Source organism: Equus asinus, chromosome 23 (assembly GCF_041296235.1).
Source record: "Equus asinus isolate D_3611 breed Donkey chromosome 23, EquAss-T2T_v2, whole genome shotgun sequence".
Classification (NCBI taxonomy): Eukaryota; Metazoa; Chordata; class Mammalia; order Perissodactyla; family Equidae; genus Equus; species Equus asinus.
In genome coordinates this window covers 47469381-47486580 of record NC_091812.1, presented here as the reverse complement: position 1 = coordinate 47486580, position 17200 = coordinate 47469381, and the positions used below count along the sequence as shown (strand labels likewise).

Sequence of the window (17200 nt, the reverse complement as noted above, 5' to 3'; positions counted from 1 at the left end):
TTTTTCTTGACAAGTGTCCTTAACAAACAGCTAATCATTTGGGTGATCAATATCTTAATAACCGATTCAGTGCATAAGTGTTACTAGGCTTTGACTAAAACATGAGATGAGGGGATTCCTTCTCACCCTGGTTCTTTTGCTCCAGAAGTGGAATAGTGTAGTTGGTGGGGCACAGGCTTGGGTCAATTACTGCCTCCATTTCTCACTACACTGTGGCCTTCGTCTTGTCACACATCCTCTTGTGATCCTGTTTCCTGTTCTGTGAAAAGGAATGATGCTCATAGTACCTGCCTTACAGGGGTGTTGGGAGGTTCAAAGGAGCTTGTGCATGTAAAATACTTAAAACATTATGTGGCACATAGGAAGAATGAAATAAGTACTAGCTGCAATTATTACTACTACTATAGAGTTACTGTTGTTGTTATCATTACTTATTATATTCCTTCTTTGGCCCCCCTTTTCCCTCTGATCTTTACAATACCACGCGTAATCTTGAAGGAGGAAAGAAATTACAAACAAGAGCAATGATTGTTCTCCTTTCCCTGTTCACTAACAGAGGCTGGGTGCTTCTTGGTTTAATGCATGTATATGAGATTCTGGGGCTTTAATTTTGTACCCATTTCTAGACTTTCTTCCTCTTGTCCATTCCCACTTCCCCCAGTCAACACCCGCAGGAGAGTCTGCTGAAGACACTAATGACTGTATTGGAGAAACCAGTGACTCTGCTGGAGAAGCCAATGAATGAGCATGTAAAGACGTTCAGAAATGAAGGTTAGGTATCAATCAGATGGTAGTGATGAGCTGCGAATAGAAAGCAGCATCTCTGTATATGAGAATTGGTGATACTATAGAAGTTTCCTAATTCACATCCATATAGGGTCATGCTAGAGGCATTTTAGAAATCATTCATCCTAGAAATTTCCAAATTTCTAGATCCTCAAGAGAGTTCCCTGGGAGATTTATAAAAATATAAATTCTTGGACCTCGCACCAGAGAGGCAACTTTGGTAAGTCCAGTCTCAGGCCCAGGTTCTGTAGTTTTAAAATCTCTCCAGGTGATTCTGATGCAGTCAGGACTAGCAGTTGCTGGCCTGGTCCAGGCCGTTGTTCCAAGTGTGTTCTGAGGAGCCTTGAGGATTTACGGAAGCCCTCTCGGGGCCTCTCAGAGACAGAAGATGGGGCCCTCACTCCAATTTACTGATAGAGCTTTGTTGCATTTTATTTTTTGAGAGTTTGTTTTACACACTGGGCTTCTGGGCAAGGTTTTCTTTCAGCACAAAGCCTGTGGCTGTACTTTCTGAAGTGAGTGATTTGTACCACCAGTGATACAAAGATGCAATATGGGCTGATGGGGGAAGAAGGCAATAAACGACAGGGAGTCAGGACTGAGAAACTGCTCCCTCTTAGTGCTCTCCATCCTTCTGATTGTTTCAACAAGGAAGTCCCAGACTGGCGCAATATGTCCTCCACAGCTCTTCAGTATTAACTGTTCTCCCTTTTTAACAAAGAGAGTGCAGACCTCAGGTTCCAGGCCATTGGGCAACAATATCTAGCTAGAAAGAAAAACATCATTTTCTTGTATTTATTTTTGCAGTATTTATGGTGATGAAGTTTTTGGTAGTTAAAAATTTCAGATTTTAGTAGTTAGAAAGTTTCCTTTTAGAGACATTTATTTAGGTAAAACAAAGAGTGGGTTGCTCTAAAGCAACTTAATAAGTAATAAGAGTACAGGTGGGTCAAGAATTTGGCAGAAATTAGGAAGGTGGTGTTTGAATGACTCAAGATTAGAAAATAGGTCGATGCGGAAAATAAACAAACACCACAGGTTGGAAAGTATTGATTTAGTCCCATCCCTTCACTTACGTGTAAAAAAGTTGATATTGCTTGAACACCTGCAATGCATCAGACAGTGTACTAGACCCTTTTCTTGTGAATCATTTCCTTTCAGCCTTACACCACCACCTTGAGAGAGATGGTTTGTTCCCATTTTGTGCACGAGAAAACCGAGGTTCCAAGAAGCAAAGACAGTTGCCTAAACCGACATAACTGAATCAGAGCTGAATTTAGGCTGAGATCTCATTTGGGAGAGTTCTTTCCATCATACCTCATCGTACCAAAAATTTGCGGAGAAGATGCACTTGTGCGAAGGAACCTCCTCAATGTGTCATTCTGCTGTTCGGCCAGCAGTTTTACATATTGATGATGGAAGAGCCTAGCATCTACCCAAGACCCTAGTTTTAATCTTGTCGTTTCGCTAACCCAATCATGGACTGCTGCGTTGTTTGTCAAGTGGCACTAAACCAAAGCTGAAAGCCTGTTTTAATGAAAGTGTGATCATGGTGCTTTTTAAAAATTAAATATATGCAACCAATCTAATCACCTAAATTTATGTCGCTTGCTGTTAAATCTGGCAAGGAATTTGGCTGGGTGGAGGAGATAAATTCTGTGGCAGAGGATTTTCCCCCTTCTCGTTTTAATGTAGGATATGGCAGCATTAATTAAGCGGGGGAGTTTAATGGTCAGATTTTACCTTCTGCAAAAATATTTTGCGAATCATAAATTTCTCCTGCATTGTTTGGTGCTGCTGGCCTGGAAGAAAGATTTGGCAGTGCATTCTAGGACAGATGACACCAAGTGATTAGCAAGCTGACTTCAGCTGCTGGCAGCCGGGTACTAAAAGAACATGCTAATGTCCTCCATTTTGACATGCCGGCTGGACTTTTTTTTTTTTTTGAGGAACTGGCTCTATTTATGATTCCATTTTTATCTTTTAAATGCCATGACAGATGGCAGATTCTTCAGCCAACTCTATTGCCAGGAAATGCAGAAAGCTTGAAAGCACCGTGTAATGGTGAAATCAGACCAGGCAGGCACCCCAGACGAATCTGAGAGTCATTCCCCAAATTTCATGAGAACAGTGGTCATCTTGGCTGTGTCTCTTCTCAGGGGGGCATAAGAAGTGAAATTAACCAAAATGGACCCACAGAAGGAGCTGCTACTGCGATACCACCAGCTCCTTAACCTTGGAATGGATACCATCATAGCAATGGCACTGTCATTTTAAAACTGGAGAATCTATTTGGAGGGTTGCTTTGTGGGGGAGGGGGAGCATTTGTAAGATCATCTGGTCAACCTTTGCGGACGTGAACAGCACTGACCTTGGTGCACTTGTTCTGCTAGGCTTATTTTGACTGGGAAGCCAACCATGACCATTCACCCTGTCTCTCTCTCTCTGATAATGTTTCTCTGCCTGTGAGTAGTTTGCATGGTTACCTGTGAAAGTGGAATGATGTGTTTGATCCAGTCATGTTTAAAAATTGCATCCTTTTCGCCACTGGCTTATTAGCTTTTGGTCAGTGCAGACAGCTGCTTCGGTGTCCCAGCTGGGAACAGTGGCCTCAGTAAACATATTTCTTCCTCTTATATAGTCCCTGGCCTGCTCGCCCTCATTCCCATCTGTCTGATGGCAGGCTGCCGATTTCCAACGTGGTCAGATCCCCATCATCAGGCAGGGAGGGGTTTGAGAAGGACAGCCTGGATCATGAGACAACTTCAGCGTCCTCACACAGGTCACACATGCATATAAATGCGGCCATCCTGAGACTGAGCTTTGAGGACCTGGTCAGACATTTTCAGAATTCAGTCTCCAGAGGGGAAAGTGGGAATCAGATACACAAGATGGCCGCCTCTGGTTGAGCCCCTGACCGTCACTGGAGCTCCCACTGAACCTCCTTGTTCCTGATCCCCATCGCTGCCCTTCTTTCCCCTTCCTTCTCTGCTCATATTTGACATGCTTTTAACGGGGCATGATGTCTTTAATTCCACAATTAATGCTAATACTAAAATATTTGTCCTTTGGCTTAAATTTGTGCTAAACTATAAATGGTCAATTTAAAACTCTCCACGAGAGCACATTTTGGTTTAGTGATCTGGCAGGGAGTAGAGAGCCACTTTATTTGTGAAAGAGGGTAAAATGGAACTCATGAAATGTGTATCTGGAGGGATTAAGTAAAAAATGGAGAAATTGGATGCAGTGAGGGAACACCTCACCTTCCCCTTGTTATATCATGGGTCTGATGATAGGCACCAGAAAGGAAACATGAAAAGGAACAGGAAAACAATGGAATAAAGGCACAATTCCAGGCAAAGCTTTCCCTGAGAAATAGACCATGATTTTTGCACCTACAAATGCATATCACTTGACCTTTGAAATTGTCAAGGTGACTAGTAAATAAAAAGTTGGAAGAACGTACAGATATATTTCCGGGTATGCTTCTTTTTTTAAAAAAAAAAAATGACTAATTTTGCAAAGACTGCAAGAGCCAACAGTGAAATTGCCCTATTGCTTAGAAAATAGCAAAAGTTCAGCTTTACAAAATGAAAACTGTTTTGTTTTAAGGAAACTATGTAATGTTGCTCAATCTACAATTCTAAAGTTAATTCAATGTCCTTATTCAAACTGTAAAAATAATGCTGCAGAAAATAACCAGGTTATATTCTTTACAAGTTGAGGTATGTGAAATGTCAAAAATTTGTTTTATTTGTAATATTTCACTTTAGTACTTTTAACTTTTTGAACATAGATTCCTTTTACTATGCATCACATCATATTTTCCTTGTAGGCAGTCTTATCAATTAGATACTTAGAAAGCTCAGAAATTATACCTTAGCCTTCAAAGCAAAATCTGTACTTAGCCAAACTCACCTCCCTTTACTTTGGTCTGGCTGCTCTTTTCCCAGAGTCCTTTGCCTCAGGCTGGCTGATCATCTCGTACTCACACAACCTGGTGTCAGGTTTATGTTCAAAAGCAAAGTATCAACCTTCAAACTCTGAAGGATAAGATGTATTTTACAAAGGATAAAGAACTAGTTAGTCAAATTGTCAGATTAGTAAAATAAATATAAACGCCATATCTTCTCTACTTAAAAAAAAAGAGCCTAGAAGGAAATTCTTGTATAATTTAATGCTATATTCCACTAAAACATTTTTAGAGATTTTTACATCCGTGGAATATAAGAGTATATCTCTTCTCCATGAATATTTCAAGCTACTGCCATACATGGGGAAAAACTAATAGACATAACGCCATGATAATTGTGATGTACATTTCTTTGATCTACAGTGAATTTGTCAATTTCATTTGATGGTAGTGATTTACTAACTTTTAGAATTTTAATAGTGCATTTTGTTTGCTTAATCTCATTATACTCTCAATTCTCTTTGGAATAAAAATTACACATTGAAATGTTCTAAAAGTCATTTAAACTATTATTATTTTTTTTTTGAGGATGATTAGCCCTGAGCTAACGTCTGCTGCTAATCCTCCTCTTTTTGCTGAGGAAGACTGGCCCTGAGCTAACATCCATGACCATCTTCCTCTACTTTATATGTGGGACGCCTACCACAGCATGGCTTGCCAAGGGGTACCATGTCTGCACCCGGGATCCGAACCGGTGAACCCCGGGCTGCCAAAGTGGAACATGCAAACTTAACTGCTCCACCACCGGGCCTGCCCCTAAACTGGTTTTATTTGGAGATTGGCAGTGGTGGGTGGAATGTGATTCAGTGATCAATATAATCAGAAGCAATTACGGTAGCACAAACCCATGATTGTGAGAGATTCTGCTTACCTTGAATTTGCATCATTTCAGTTTTCTCTTTACAGTTCTGCAGTGGTGCCCAGGCACCACAACTCTTTGTTGGTGGATTGCTAAACCAGCATTTATTTTAAAAAACTACAAGAGCAGGATGTGTGGGGTCAAAAGATCTGGGTTCTAGTCCAGCTGTGTCTCCTACCTGCTATATGATCTCCCGCCATGTTTCTGACCCTTTTTGCTCTAATTTTCTTTAAGGCAGGGAAGTAATCCATGTCTAGTGTAACTCCTACATATCTTGTAAGGGGCAATATAGAAGCATAAGGAAAATGTAAGGGATTAGAGCATCACATGATATTTTAGAGTCGGATGGTTCTTGGCGACCATCTGGTCCATCTTTCGCTTTACAGAAGAGTGAAAATGAGGCCCAGAAAAGGAGATATGTTATGGACTACTACAAGGCTCAGTATTGTGATCTGGTCTTAGGAAATTTATCATGAAATACATAAATAGAGTGAATTGACCAAACTGAGCCCTTGGTTTGGCCCCCAATGATCAGTCTTCAATGTTTAGCTTATTAAATGCCCACCAAAAAAATACAATTGCAAAATTATAAATATATCTAAATTAAGTATAGTCTTCAAACTCATGTCATGGGTCTAATTGGATGTGAAATTCCAATTTAGGGCAAGGAACTATACTAAGCACTGACAAGCCTGATAAATACCACTGGCAGAATTCGCCTGCTCCATCACATGAGTCTACCATCAATGTGGTTGAGAGAGCACTTTTGGGTGTTTACTGGTCAATTTGTGTATTACCTAGTGACTTGTTTCACAGATAGAATTGCGTTCTCCTGAAAGATCTACCCTTGAGTTTTCATTTGAGTCTCAACACGACATGTCCTTTAGTAAAGGTGTGTCTTGTTATCATTTCATTTCAGTAGATGGTGACACAAGAATCCATGCTGAAGGCTGCCTTGCCTCTCTTTGCCAGATTCACGGTCAGCAATGGGCTGCAGACCAAGCCCGGGGTGTTTGAGATCACACTGGAGACTGTGGACAGAGCCTTACCCGTGGTGACCAGGAACAAGGGGTTGAGACTGGCCGAAGGGGCCACAGGTCTTCTTTCCCCTCACCTCCTTCAGCTGACTGACCCTGACACTCCAGCGCAGAACCTCACCTTCCTTTTGGCCCAGCTCCCACAACATGGCCAGCTCTACCTATGGGGGACAGTGCTGCTTCAACACAATTTCACTCAGCAGGATGTGGACAGCGGGAATGTGGCCTACAGGCACTTGGGAGGGGACTCTCAGATTGACCGCTTTACGTTTGTGGCCACAGATGGGACAAACCAAGGCTTCATGGTGGATGGGAGAGTGTGGCAAGAACCTGTTTCATTCACTATCCAGGCAAGTATGACAAATACACAGTTCATTGCCAGGCATGTGCAGAAAACGACAAGGAGAACTATCTCCTTATTTCCCTCCCTCTTTCATTCAAATAGGTATGCTATGTCTACAGCATGCCAGGCACGAAGCAAGGCGCCAGGCATATTGATATGAACAAAACAGATGTGGTCCCTGCATATGGGCTAATGACTGACCGTAGGAGTCAGTGGTAGTACAGAAGGGAACAAAACCAGGGACTTGGGTGTCAGGCACACCTGGGCCATTTCTACTTTGCCATCTATTAGCTGTGTGACCTTGGAAGAGTTCTTTAACTCCTCTGATTCTAGTTTTCTTTCTTTGGAAAACATACCTTATAGCACTGCAGTGAGAATTAAATAATCTTCGGTACTCAAGACACTGGCATATTAGTTATTCAATATCTTATAACTACAATAAAATATCTAACTATACTCTATTATACTATCTAACTCTATTGCTATTATGATGATGCTTATTGGTCCATGTCATCTACTGGCATTTTAATAATTTTCAATTAAATGTATGAATACTTACAAGGCAGCATCAATATTGTACATGTAATAATGATGAGGAAAATAATTGTAGCAGCTACAATTTTTAGAGTGTTAACTGTAGTTCAGACCCACTTTACATAAATCTCATTTAATTCTGATGAAAATCCTATGAGGTAGGTTTTATGATCTCCATTTTATAGATGTTCAGAAGCTCAGAAGTTCAATAATTTTTTCAAGCACATGTAAAGACCTCACATCTTTCCGATCCCAAATTCTGTGTCCTTTCTATGGCACCACACTGCCACATTTGTGTTGACTATTACGATGATTCTTGGAGGGCAAAATGTGTTTTTCTTTTTTTAGTCAAAACACATCAAGTATGTTCTGGCTCTCAAAGCCTTGAATCCACTCTCCTTGGAAATAATTCACCCTGTTCTACATGCTTCCCCCAAACGCAGAAAAGATATAAATCTGTCTCTTATTTCAAGATATGTTCTGATTATGTAAAATAATCATAATTTTCCCTTGCTGTTTAGTCTCTGTATCAGTCAGGGTTCTCCAGAGAGACAGAACCAATAGGACTTATTTAAATATGTGTATACAGTCATGCGTCACTTAGCGACGAGGATATGTTCTGAGAATGTGTCATTGGGTGATTTTGTCAGTGTGTAAACATCGTGAAGTGTACTTACACAAACCTAGATGGTACAGCCTACTACACACCTAGGCTGTAGGGTACTAATTTGATGGGACCATCACTGTATATGCGGTCCATTACTGACTGAAACCTGGTTATGCGGCACATGTGTGTATATATATATATATGTGTGTGTGTGTGTGTGTATGTGTGTACACATATATATGTGTGTGTGTATATATACACAGAGAGGGGGGCGGGTTTATTGTTTAGGAATTGGCTCACACAATTGTGGGATCTGACATGTCCAAAGTCTGCAGGGAAGGCCGGCAGGTTATAAATTCCAGCAGGAGTTGATGTTACAGTCTTGAGTCCAATAACAGTCTGGAGGCAAAATTCCTTCCTCTTCGAGGAACCTGTCTTTTCTCTTAAGGCCTTCAACTGACTAGATAAGGCCCACCCACGTTATGGAGGAGAATCTGCTTTACTCAATGTCTACTGACTTAAATGTTAATCACATCTTAAAAATGTCTTCATGGCAACATCTGGCCTGATGTTTGACCAAACAACTGGGCATCGCAACCCTGCTAAGTTGACATGTAAAATTAACCATTACAGTCTCTTTCTAAGGTAGGATCTGAGTAGAAAAGTGGGGAGTCATGATACGTAGAGTGGGTCCCGGATGAATCTTTGACACTAGGGAGGTCCAGAAAATGTAATGAAATTATGATGCACTGGGAGTAGAGAGAAGGTGTTGATGTCATTGGCACAGTATGAAAGAAGTACTTTGTACATAGTAAACATTATTGTGTTTTCATTTTGTTATTATATGTTTTAATTGTTATTAGCCCCATCCCACTCTTCAGTCTACTAATTTTTTTCTTGACTCCTGACTCCCCATACTAGGTAGAGAAATGTCATTGTACTGTCCAACCAGGGGTGATTTTCTGGGTCATTTTCCTTGCAAATTTGTAGGAGTTATCAATTCTAAGCACAGGCATAAGAGTTCCTTCCCACACTTCCGCGCAGAGAGGGGAAAGAGGGTAGAGTTTAGAGAAAGTATCAGAACTTAAATCAGGTCTGTCTCAACACCAATCTTCAACTTAAAGAGCTTGGTTGTAGTATGAGAGTTATCCCTTGGAAGTTGTAGAATTTACTGATAGGAAAATGTTGATTACAGGTGTAAAGGTTCACAAGGCTTTCCTTGCCCCCCCCCCAAAAAAAATCATTGTGTGTAAAAACCTGACAAAGAAAGCCTTAAACTTTCTCCCCCAAATTCCCTGGTCTCTCTGAGCAGAGAGGTCAAGCAGTTTAGGAAGTGACTAACCCCTGCCAGCCGTGCAGGAAAGATGAGCCCTTTAGTCTCTTGCCTACAGGAGCTTTTTCTGGCAAGACAATATGGTGTGGACCACCACTGAGTGATGGATTGCTCCAAGTAAGTCTCCCAAGCATGGGTGCACTGCTCTTCTCGTCTCGATCTGGGTAACGAAGGGCAAAGATACTAGACTGAACAAGCTAAAACACAGGTGCCTGCCACTGATACCAGCAGGCACTAATTCAACATTCATTTCGTAGGAAATTATGTCTGTCTGACCAACATACTGCAATCTTGCTGCAATGATTCCTGTAATCTTCCTTAAAAGGGGACGGGGCTGGAAGTGAGGCAGAAAGGACCAGCATCACAGCTTTCTGTGTTTTAGGTGTGTCTGAGATGATTTTCAATAAATCCAACACAAGTTATCCAAAGGATATAGCCTTCCTTTTTTAAAAAAATTTTGTACTCCAATATTTTAAAATGCTTCCAGTATACTGAGTCAGAAGAACTGCTTTTGAAGAAGCTGGAAGTTTAGCAAGACTAGGAGACATTTTAGCACAAGTGTGACCCATGACACAGAGGGGACCACATAACCAGAGTTTAAATATTAACGTTTTTTTTAAAACAAATGATCACAACAAGCATTTGTTCCTTTTGTAACACTTTTGTTTTTAGGGAAAATACAACGTAAAAAAAATCCAGCTACACTCATCTATTGATCAACTTTGAGGATTTCTTACATGGCTTGGAGTATTTTTATCTTTCCTCTCCTGCCATTCACCATCCCTCCTACTGGCCACCGTGGCTGGCCATGGTTGTCATTGGTGGCTTCCTTCCATTCTTTTATTCTGTGCAATAACAAACTGGGATGATATTGTATGTACTATCATGTAGATTGCCTGTCTCCACTCTTCATTATGTTATGGAAGTTTCCTCCGGTCTTTAGATCTTCCTTGTAAACCTAACTTTTAAAGGCTTCATTGTTCTCAGTCTCAGGTAGAGACGGTTTATAAATCCCTTCTTGGACTTCTCTGTTTTATGGAATTTTTTGTTAATTGCTACTATAAATTATATTTTAGTGAACATGCATATATATATGTTTATCTGCACATCTAATTATTTCTATAGGATATACTCCAGTGAACGTTTTGGATCAAAGTATACGCATGTTTTTAATATATGTATATGCCAATTTCTGCTCCAGAAAATTCTCACTAATTTGCACTCCTAGCAGCAAAATATAAAAATGTCTGCTTCTCCAAACATTAGCCAACATGATTTATGATTATTTTTGTTAATAAAAAAGAACTTTGCCAACTTGAGAGGAAAAAAGTATTTGGTTGTTGCAGAATTCCATGTAGAAATACACAAGGGCTGGCCCTGTGGCTGAGTGGTTAAGTTCGTGTGTTCCACTTCAGCGGCCCAGGTTTTCACTGGTTCAGATCCTGGGCGTTGACCTAGCACCACTTGTCAGGCCGTGCTGACGTGGTGTCCCACATAGCAGAGCCAGAAGGACCTACAACTAGAATATGCAGCTGTGTACTGGGGAACTTTGGGGGGGAAAAAGAAAAGGAAGATTGGCAACAGATGTCAGCTCAGATGCCAATCTTTGTAAAAAAAGCAAAAGAAAGAAATACACAAGGGAGGAGTGGTAATTTTCCCCCACCCCAAGAGAAATGAACAGCTTTGTGCAAATACTTCCAGAATTTTGTCTGTATGAACATGTATATGTATTTTTTTTTAACAAAAATGGCAGTATAGTCATCTCCTCTTATGCAACTTGCTGTTTCTTTCTTTTTTTTTTAACCAGTTAACACTAAGTTGTGGATATTTTTCATTATTGGTTCATCCTACGTCTTATTCTTTTTAATAGGTGCATAGTAGTTTATTATATCATCATATACAAAAAATACATATGGTCTTATCATTGACACTAATTCTTTGCTAGGGTGAACTAAGATTTACAGTAGTATCCTTTTTGGGTAAATGAAGTTAAGAATGAAGTCTTAGGAGTGAGAGGAATGAAGGCGGTGTTCTTGTACCTGTTTTTAATGTAAGTGGTGAATTGTGCTATTCATCCAGACCTGCTCCATCCCTACCCTATAACAGTCGTTTGCAAGATGGACCTGAATGAAGCCCTTGGTAGCTGAACCTGGGCTCCTCCTGTCACTCATGAGAAATTGACGACTTGCCATCATCACAGTCCACCTGGTTGGTTACCAGTTCTCATCCTCAATGAAACAAATACACACATGTCTGTATAATCACTTTTCACTTTTTTCTTACTGAAGTATTTTTGTTTTTATTCAACATTTTTGCCATTTGAACAAAGACATGCCGAGAAAATGTTCTATGTATTTAAAAACTCTTACAAGTCTGTTTCTGTAAGTCAACGAACACTGGAAAGACGGGGAAATCCTTCTGTGGAGCTAACCTTAAGTTTGCAATACAATTCTTGGGTCAGTTTTAATATATTAATTCAACAAATATTCCTTGAGCTTCTTCTGGTGCAGGCACTGTGCCAGGTGCAGGGAATAGATGGGGAAAAAGACATGGTGTCAGCCCTCAAGGAGCTATGTCCTAATGAAGAGTCAGACAATGGACTCCTAAATAAAGCTGGGTCAAAGTTACAATGGAAAGTTGGCCTCTGTTCCAGGCACTGTGATATTTGCTGAGGTTATTCTTAACAAGACAGTCTTTAGCAGAAATTAACAAATGAGGAAGATAAGGAAGCTGAAATTTGGGAGCATTTGTCATTGTCCAACCATTAAGACCCTTGGTCACATGGGGATGAGAAGGCTTTGTGTGACATTGTATGTAATTATCAATGATCCAGGTGGACCAGTTGGACAAAACAGCCCCGCACATCACACACTTGCATTCCCCTTCTCAAGTGGGGCTCCTGAAAAACGGCTGTTATGGGATTTACATCACTTCCCACGTGTTGAAGGCATCGGATCCTGACACCGAGGACAATCAGATCATCTTTAAGATTTTACGAGGCCCCCAACATGGACATCTGGAGAACACAACAACAGGTACTGCCTTCCTTAATCCTTGTAATTGCTCATTTTAAAATATCCAGTGGCTGGCAATGCTAGAGAGTAATTTAATTAAGTGCAGGCCCATTTGGTAAACACTCCCCAGGGCTTACTGGTAGATGCCGTTTATAAATCAATATCGGTGCTAAAGAGGGTTTGAAGATGAGCTTTCCTAAATTCATCTTGAGTGGGAGAACCAAATACTGATACACAGATGTTTATTGTTTACAACTTCTTTTCAACAGCCAGATTGTAATATATTCAGTGGAACACACATGTCAGAACCAGATTCATATTTGTGACTCATTTTTTTCTATCGTGAATTCTAAATGATGTCAGTTCATTTTTAAAAATTCTGGTTTTATTTTTTGGTATATTAGTTTTTCTGGATTGTGTATTATTTCTGCTTTACAAAGACAGTGATAAAAATATATCACTAAACAGGATGGCACAGAATTATCGATTTTATTACTGTATCTTCCTATTCTTTCTTCCTCTATTTTTATATTTTCTTTAAAACACAATACTTCTGAGACAAAGTAATTTTAAAGCCTAATTTAAGTTCATTGAATTCGAGTTTTAAGATAGTTGCAATAATGTTAATTTCTTTAAAAAATACACTTGGGCTGTTTTTAAAGCTGTGTTTAAAATGAAATAGCCATGTAATTTTTTCATCTCTTATTTAATATTTTGTTTGGTTAATCATGAAATTCATTTATTTCTTTTCTGTAGGTGAATTTATCCAAGAGAAATTTAGCCAAAAGGACTTAAACAGTAAGACCATTCTTTACATCATAAACCCATCTTTGGAAATAAATTCAGATGTCATGGAATTTCAAATCATGGACCCCACCGGGAACTCTGCCACTCCTCAAATGTAAATTATTATGTTTGTTCAATTGTCTTGCATATGATGTCCAGAATGTATCTGATTAGGAAAGTGAAATATTCTTTTTCAAACAGAATCTAAGAGGATAAAATGACAGACCATTTCAGAAGCTCATGGAATTTATTTTGGAGAGGGATTTTTCTGTTACTGCTTGGTAATGTGAAAGCCAGTAGCTTTACAGAGTATGGAAACATGAAAAAGTTAAGTTGTATCGTGCTAGGCCATTCATTTTGTGCATGTCAATGCATACGCTTCCACACACACACAGGTTTCTGTTTTGACAGTTTGTAGCATCCGGGCCTGAGCTTGCAGGCTCATGTACAAATCGTGCAGCAAGAGGTCACTGTAGGACTGTTAGAAACCATCATCTTCGAAAATCTCTGGAGCCGGGACGAAGGAGGGGGTCAGAAGGGTTAGCAAAACATCTTCTCTTTCCCTTACAAAAAACAAAGGAAACAAAACGATTACTTGTGACTGCCTTTAGAAGTTAATAAACCTATCATGGGTGAGATGAAAACAGTGTAAGGAGGAAAATAGACTTGGGGAGGTATTAAGTGACACTTAGAAGTTGTATAAAGTGTATGACCCTCAGAATAACGAGATTAACAGACCACAGTAATTTCACTCACTGGGTTCCTAATCTAGGCTTTTCTTGAAAGTAGACCTTGAATAACTTACCAGCTATCAGATGGTCACAGAAAGGTTCACATAGTTCAGTTCTCGTGCTATGTTTTTTCTTTTCTTTTAAATTTGATATCTTTCCCTGTCAACTCAAAGAAAAGTTGTTCATTTATCCTAGTTTTCATATTCACCATATCCTAGTCAGACTACACACCATAAGTGAGTGCAGCCCCTTGATGAGCCTTTTATGACAGAATATGGACAAAGGAAGAAAACCAGAGAAATCCTCTGCACTCTTCCTTCTTGCTTTTTCTTTCCGATCCTCCAGTGTAGTCCCAAGACTCACCAGCAGAGGTCTCTGTAGTTATTGTTAGAAAAACTGGCGTCTTTCTCAACAAAATGCATTCCTGAGGCCCCACCTCCACTGTCCTGATAAAGTGTAATACCTGCCCAGGTATGGCACAGATTTTTATTGAGGGGCTGCTATATGCCAGGTACAGAGTACTAGAAGCTGGGAAGTAGATGTGAGCAAGGGAGACCTGGCCTGTGATGTTAAAATATAACCATGGGATTATAAAACTAAAATGAATAACCACCATCCATTAAACTCCTCTTGCTGAAGAGAAATGATTCTTCGGAATTACAGTCTCTATAGAAAATATATTAACTTGTAATTCAGACAAACATCGTTCAATTCTCAAGAAATTTAAAAAAAAATATCCTGCTCCGAAAACATGTTGGTTTTACTTGCTTTTTAATAGTTCAATTAAAAAACATGAGAATATTGATCAGACTTGCTCCTGGCCTAATGCTGTCCGCTAGTCCTCCACATGTCAACACAGCCTAGCCGATAGAGAATTTTTTTTCTCAGCGATGGTACCAGATTGATTTTGCTTCATTTACATGCCCTTCTCATTCCTTGTTCTTACCAAGGACGTTGCTTTTGAAGAGGATTTATGTTTTTAAATAATCCTCAAATTCTTCGGAGAATCACAGAATTTATAACCTTAATTGAGGCTGTTTTAAATAGTGTCCAGCTTCTGTTGGATATCAGTTTTCAAGTATCTGTGCTGAAGGTGTATCTTATTCAGCTTGAAATGATCGGAACCAATGGAACAAAATGATGCAAAATATGCCTACCAATGGTTAGTCCAAAAATAATTTTTTTCTTGAGGAAGATTAGCCCTGAGCTAACATCTGCTGCCAATCCTCCTCTTTTTTGCCAAGGAAGACTGGCCCTGAGCTAACATCCATACCCATTTTCCTCTGCTTTACATGTGGGACGCCTGCCACAGCATGGCTTGATAAGTGGTGTGTGGGCCCACGCCCAGGATCCAAACCTGCAAACTCTGGGCCACGGAAGCAGAGTACATGAACTTAGCTACTATGCCACTGCTGGCCCCCAAAAATAATTTTGATTTGATTCTGACATACATTATTTTCTTTAGAGTAGGCAGAGGGAGGTAGAAATTACTCAGCATTTATCTTTATAATTTTTAAATGGTATAGTTGTCCCCGACCTCATTTGTAAGTAGATTTTTTTGGAACAAGAAGCACATTTTTTTGGTAAGAAATAATGTTATGAAGAGTGGGTTGTCTTCCCAAGACAGGCGGCAAGAACTTAGTTGCATATACAATATAAATCACAAGCATGTGCAATATAATTGTTTTCTGCTCTATTTCATTGCTCTTTATTTAATCATTGCAATCACTTAATGAGTTAGGTACTGTCCAAATCCAGAATTTACAGATGAGGAAGTTGAAACAAGGAGACAGGCAGTGACTTTTCCAGGCTCTTGCAGCGAATAGTGAAGCAGCTAGGATTCAGGCCCAGGAAGGACGGCTCTGGAGTCCCCGGTTTTCCTACCGCACTGAAGAACTTCTTGCCTACTCTTAACAACTGTGCTAAACTAGCCTAAAGCGAAAGCAGCAGCAGACTTATCTCCCTTCTTTCTCTCCAGACATTGACCACCCAGGCAGCAAGAAAGGAGAAGTACTTACTCTTCAAGGACCACAAGTTTTAGTTGTTTTTTCAAAATGTAAATTACAGGTTTTAATATTAGGGTGCACCCCATATCAAAAACACTGAGAATTATGGTACAGCTGATAAAGAATAGACCACTGGATTTAGAGCCAAAGAACAGGGTTTGAGCTTCGGCTCTGCCCTTGACCTAGGTGATCATTGAAGCCTTAGTTATGTCATCTGTCAAATGGGGGCAAGACCAAGATTTGTTTGGAGAAACAAATGAGGTAAAAATATACAAAAGCATCTTGTATACTTAAAGTCCTTGACAAATGTAACTTGTGGTAGTGATTACTATTGTCACTCATTGATGTGGGTACAAAGATTGACTATTTGAAGAAGTATTCTGGAAACATTTGGGGGCCAGCTAAAGCCCATCTGTAATTAGAAATTGAATCTGTGATGATTTGCAAAGTGGACAATCAATGTGCTTATTAATAATTAAGCTAAATGCTGTGTAACTTTGTGTTCTTGTTTGGCGTAGACAGAGTTAATAGACTAATATATTAATAATAGTATTAACATTCTACATATCCGAAGGAGTGAAAACCTTCTGTAATAAAGCTGAAGGGACTGTTGGGTGCAATCTGGAGCAGAACCGAGGCTATTTTAAAGAACGAGAACCCATGTTCCGTGGGAATGTCCCAGAATCTTGATTGCTAGTAAGTTTTTGCTATGGCAGCATCTCTATAGAATATCAGTCTTGAAGGGTCAATAGATATTTCATTAGAAAAGCTGTTAGGAAATCTTGATTTAATCAAGCTATATTGCTAGCTAGCTAGCTTGCATGCTCTTTAACTGCATCGCATCCCGGAACCGTGGAGATGCTTGTATGCATTGGGAATCTCTGAAAGGAGGATATAGGATGTCGTATATCACAACCTGATTAGACTATAGAACCACCACCACCCCACCCTAGAATAGCTCACAGAACAAGTTGTTCATGAAGTACATTTGGGAGACTTTTTATTGTGAATAGGAACTATTTTAGAACACTGAAATCCATGGAAATTTGCATAAAGATTTAGATTTGGCTAAGTGCCTACATTTCAGGCACTGTGCTAGGTGCTTTTAACAAATGTCTAATTTAATCTGCAAAATACAAGCCTCTGAGGGTGATAAGGAGATCAGGCTCAAAGCATTTCAGTAATTGGCCA

The 17200-nt window shown here is 39.8% G+C and overlaps 1 protein-coding gene across 16 annotated transcripts in view; it reads left to right on the top strand.

The window, feature by feature from the left end:
• The window catches only part of FREM1 (FRAS1 related extracellular matrix 1), a 144818-nt gene that overhangs the window by 98965 nt on the left and 28653 nt on the right, over positions 1–17200 (top strand). For 10 of the 16 annotated variants that reach the window (XR_011497321.1, XR_011497322.1, XM_070495616.1 and 7 more), the window contains 3 exons: positions 6591–7005; positions 12306–12507; positions 13243–13387. Coding sequence is in view for 14 of the 16 variants with exons in the window: in XM_070495616.1 (XP_070351717.1) it covers positions 6591–7005; positions 12306–12507; positions 13243–13387 (762 nt within the window). In the remaining 2 variants the exon portion in view is untranslated. Of the gene's footprint in view, positions 1–3131; positions 3252–6537; positions 7006–12305; positions 12508–13242; positions 13388–17200 lie in introns of those variants that run through there. The other 6 variants (XM_014843503.3, XM_044756812.2, XM_070495621.1 and 3 more) reach the window with 5 other exon arrangements.